At 42.8% G+C, this 5,345-nt stretch overlaps 1 protein-coding gene across 1 annotated transcript; it reads left to right on the forward strand.

Annotated features, from left to right (window-relative positions):
* Positions 1–524: 524 nt before the first annotated feature.
* LOC108879902 (WD repeat, SAM and U-box domain-containing protein 1) lies at positions 525–5,339 on the forward strand (the record flags this gene model as incomplete). The annotated part of the gene is made up of 4 exons (XM_018671348.2): positions 525–1,115; positions 2,471–2,658; positions 3,539–3,625; positions 5,281–5,339. Coding segments are annotated over exons 1-4 (732 nt in total), but the record flags the coding sequence as incomplete, so codon positions are not given.
* Between the last annotated feature and the right edge of the window lie 6 nt (positions 5,340–5,345).

The raw sequence follows: 5,345 nt of genomic DNA on the forward strand, positions 1-5,345 counted from the left end.
TATTAAGCACTCACTATTTTACCCTGTTTAGGCATGTTATCATTCTTAATTTTTTTATGGAAGCTAATAATTGAATCATCTAAAACAGAGTTAAAGAATTAGTGCCAGTAGAGAATGTGAAGTTCATTCACTGCAGTACTTAAGCACACTTTTGAGATACTTAACTTGAGTATTTATATTTTTTCTACTTCTACTTCACAGGGAAATACTGTATTTTTCACTCCACTTAGTTTAACTTTACAGTTTCACAGATTTAATTCTACATACAAAACATGTTTAACAAATGTAACGCATTGCTACTGATACAAGTTTTACTTAAAATTGTGCAACAGTATCATTATTCTTAGAATTAGAGCCATTTCACCCCATTCAGTGCATTGTAGAAAGTTATTGTGAACATTGTGTAACTCTGTAACTCAGCATCACATGACTGATAACAGCTCTGAGATACAGACTTTATGGCTGTGCTAAAACCAGGAAGTACTTTCAGCAACTACCCACACAGACACAGAGGAAGAAGCACCTGTTTATTCTGTTGAGAGGTCGGTGTCTCCAGACAACACAGCTGACACATTCTGTAGCTTCCCATAAGGTGTTTGTCTCTCGGCTCTTCTCCTCTCCTCTTCCCTCCCTCCCTCAGGCGCATATTTGAGCATTTTGCGCCACCTTGTGAGTGAACTGCCGCCCCTGCAGGGCCAACGTAGCATCTCTCACAAAATGGTGTCAATAATTTGTACTCTTCGACACCACACGGACGAGCTTAGCTGCTGTGCCTTCTCTCCATCCCTGCTGGCCACCTGCTCCGTCGATAAAACTCTACGCGTCTACAACACAGCTGACTTCTCGGAGCTTCCTTACTCTCCTCTCTCGGGCCACGGCTACGGGGTTCACTGCTGTCGCTTCAGCAACTGTGGCAGCCACCTGCTCAGCTGCTCCACAGACGGCTCCGTCATCGTGTGGAGCTCGGACACAGGCGAGGCGACGGCGGTGTTGCAACACCCGGGCCGCAGTCCACTCCGAGTGTGTGCCCTGGCACCGGACTCCTCCCTCCTGCTGGCAGGGGCCTGTGATGGCACCGTGGCCCTCTGGGACTTCCCCTCAAAGACATTACGCAGGTACAGTTTAACCCATAGATAAAGTTTACTAACAGTTACATAATCTTTTCAGGTTACAGCAATCAGTGTCCACTTCACTGCTGTTTTAAGTATTTCTTTACAACAGTCAGACCTACTGTTGTCAAAGTATAAACTTCTGTTGTTTATTAAGAATTTAACACTCAAAAACCTGTGTTTTTTTTCCTGCTGTGTAGGTTATTTTTTTAATCATTTAGTACAAAAATGGTGAAAACTTGTTTTCTCAGAGCCTCGCATCTTGCAATTCAAATACTAAAAATAATCAGTTTGCTATAAAATGTGACAAGAACAGCATCAAATCCACATGTGAGAATCAGGAACCAACAACTGTTTGGTATCTTTGCTTGAGAAATGACTGAAATGAACTACTTGTTTCAGCCCCAGTGTTTTGATTGTTCAATGAGATTCGATTGACAACAACGTTTCCCCTGTTAACACGAACAAACAACCTCTACAACTTGAGCCTGAAGGTTCATTCTTGACCTTTGGAAAAAGCAATTTGACCAAAAAAAATTCTAATCACACGCTCCACTTACTTGGATTTTATGTAGCTTTGGCCACATGTTGTGACCTTCATCAGCAGATGGAGTCATCCCACAGCGGTCGTTAGGTTCTACCTTGATTCTTGTATCGTAAAATTGTGGGTGGTGCAGGGAAGTATGTGACATCAAACTTGTTTCCATCAGAGTCTGTGTGTGAGAAGAGCATGGACAAAAACACAAATTAGGACATACCACCAAATGTTCTTAGGGAGAAAGTACTGTGTTGGAGCCTAATTTCATATAGTAAGATTCGGCAAAAAGGATTTTCAGGGCCTTTAAACAAATTGCCTTTCTCAGACATGGTTTGGAAGAGTCCTAAATTTAGCCTCGTCATTAAATGAACCAATTTTCTGTAGAGAGATTAGAGTTACTTCAGGACTACATTGAAGTAGGTTTGACGTCAGGTTGCTCTTGTCAATAGAGACACGTGGGACAAAAGAACACAACCAGCCAAACAAATACTTATTACCATACTCAATAAACCTGATGGAAGGCGATAAAACTTTGTCTTTATATGTGCAAAAACATTTTATAAAGACTATTTTAAAGAATTTGTCTTTTAATCCTCTATTTCCACAAAACACTCCTCAGGCTGCCTCTGTTTCTCTCATTAAGACTCTCCAAAGTCTCATTAAGAGTGAGTCCAGGGCTCTTAATCCAGATTTGTTTCAAAGAGCTATTTTTTAAACTCCTTATTGTGAATCAAACCCTGCTCTCTTTTACTCCCTCTGATAAATCTTGCTCTTTATAACCAGTCTAACCCAGCTGCACATCTAAACGCCCCCCCCCAAACAGATGCAGCACAGTGAGCGAGGCCAGCGTTGTGGCTTGCTGCTTTTCTCCTTGTGGCCAGTTTTTCGTGACCGGCTGCACCCACGGAGACCTTAAGCTGTGGGACGTGGACGTCAGCCTCCTGCATGCTGAGAAGGATGCCCACGACCTGGGAGTCACCTGCTGCAGCTCTGCACCCCAGTTCAGAGTTGGTGAGTGCTGACAAATTAAAGGGTCAATTCACCCAAATCACAAAAAAACCCAACATATTTCATCTGATATTCTAGTGCTGTCCAGACATGCAGATATTTTGAGATAGACTAAGATATTTATGCAAAGAAAATTAATCAGCAAGTATTTTGATAATAAGTGGTTTACTTCATCTATCAAGCAAAAAATGCCAACTGTTTAGTTGTGCTCAAAATAAAAAATAAACATTTCTGGCACCAGCTTCTCATTGTAAATCAAATATCTTTGGTTAGTAAAGAAATTCTACAGAATAATAGATAATGAAAAAAATTGTTATTTGCAGCTCTCAACTCAACAGCAGTTTATCGTTCTTTCCATCTCAGTCACTCACAGACCTCTCTGTGAGCAGTTTTTACAGAAACTATTTCTACAGTAGAGGTCCCACTTTTACAGCAAATTTCAGCTGTTATTCATAGGCTTTTGATATTTTGGGTGGACTGGTCCTTTAAAGTTCAAACTTAGGGAAACTTTTTTCTTTTCCTGATCTCTATCCTGATCTTAGATAACATACTGTAAATCCGGCACAGACAAAACTGAGATAAAACTGATCTGTCACAGCTTGCAGTTGGTTAAAAGCCACCAGTTGCACACTATCATGAATCCAAATAACATTTACAGTGTTTACTTTGTGCCACTTTTTGGGGGGAATAATAAGCACGTAAATTTTTGTAATGGAAATCACGTTCTTATCCGGCAGTGCATGTTTATGCCACATACAGTGTAAAGACACTTTGCCACGTGTTCACAAACAGTATGTCGGATAGCGTTTGTCGTCTTTTGTTATTAAACTTGGTCAAGCGTGAACGCTGAGAGGGGGGGAATGTGGCTGTTTTTGTCCTGCAGATGGCTGCTGTGTGGAGTTTCGACTGGCCTCCTGTGGACAGGACAGCCAGCTGAAAATATGGATTGTTTCCCAGCGTGAAGGAGCAGGTAGGCGGACCCCTCTGCTCGCTCCCTCAACCGAAAACTCCCCTCACTCCATCGCAGAGAAAGAGAGAGAGAGAGAGAGAGGAGAGAGAGAGAGAGAAAACCTTCTGACTGCTTTAACCTTGACATCTCTCTGCAGAATAGAAGAATTTTATTAGTGTGTGGAATAAATCAGCTGCAGTCTGACTCATTAATAATGCATTCACTTTAAGACATTCTGCTGAAATACAGCAGCAGCAGCAGCAGAGGACAGTGAGTGAGTGGGTGTGCATGTGGCCGTGTGTGTGTGGAAAAGAGTTGGGAGGAAATCAGGTGCATATATCCACTGTGACATTTATATCTTGTACAACCGACGGCAGAACAAGAACATTTTGTGTTTTGCTCCAAGGTTGTGTAACCAGCCTCCAGACTGCATTTTTGCTAGGTGTCTGTGTGAACACGGCATGTTGTTAGTTTCCTAAGATGCGTTGCCGTGGCAACAATACATCTCTGGGGCGGATGCGATGTGGCCCACGTTGTGACCCGCTGCGGGTCCACAGGGATTTTTCATCTCAAAGCAGCCTGTGGAAGGACACAGAACAATGTCTGTGCTCATTTGATTTCTGTACAGCATAGTTTTTCAGATGCTGCGTTTCTCTGCGGAGGAGCAGGCCATTGTGAAATAAACATTTATCTTGTCTCAGCAAGGGGCTTGAACCCTTCTTCCACTTATTTTATGAGAAAGAGACTCAAGTGTAGATGATACAGTGAAACGAGGGACCAATTTTGAAGCTGGGATTGCTGTATCCGCTGTTGATGCGGAACGTTTTCCTACTCCCTGCGTACCTTGTGAGCCCCTATATTTTGAAGCCTCCATAATCTGGAGGAATAATCATATTACAGGGTTATTTGAAAGTTCCATGGGTCAGATCTTGTTAGTTTTTAGCCTTTTCCTTACCCTACAGCATACGTTGATGCCTCCCACATCATATTTGTTTTATTTTGACGGACGTCTACACTTAATAATGCATTTCAGGCCCCCCCCTTTCTCACCTGTAATTGTTTCACATCACATATGAATATGCATGAAAATAACAAATTAGCCTTCCACAGAGCCTGAAACAGTAATTTTTACTCTAATGGAGTAGGGGGAGGTTTGATTTTAAGACGTGTGGTTACAGGCTGATAATTTAAATGCGGCTACAGACCAATTAGTTTTGGTGCATCCTGTAGAATCGCTGCTCAGTGGATTATTTCTGAGATGTGTCTTTGTGTCTTAGGCTGTGAATACCACAGCTTTGTTGCCAAAAGGAAAATCCTTTGTTTCAAAGCAGCTGTCAGCAGGTTGCACAGCTCTGAGCCAGCAAGAGGGAAAGAGAGTTATTGATAAAAGTTTTGGGTTGTCAGACTATGGGTGGGGTGGGGATGGGGGGTGGAGGGGGTGATGCAGTGTGTGTGTGTGTGTGTGTGTGTGTGTGTGTGTGTGTGTGCATGCGCATCGGTGTGAATTTTAGGGTTTAGTTTGTCAACTCATGGACAAATTGCAGGACGTTGAAGAGATACAGAGACAACTTTACTTTGACCTCCTACCTTGGCTGTGTGTGTGTGTGTGTGTGTGTGTGTGTGTGTGTGTGTGTGTGTGTGCGTGCGTGTCTGCACGTGTGTTGTATGACCCTCAGCCTATGCCATGAAGCTCCTTCACACCCTCACCAGCCATTCGGCTCCAGTTCTGTCTTGCGCCTTC

Source organism: Lates calcarifer, unplaced genomic scaffold (genome assembly GCF_001640805.2).
Source record: "Lates calcarifer isolate ASB-BC8 unplaced genomic scaffold, TLL_Latcal_v3 _unitig_763_quiver_1858, whole genome shotgun sequence".
NCBI lineage: Eukaryota > Metazoa > Chordata > Actinopteri > Centropomidae > Lates > Lates calcarifer.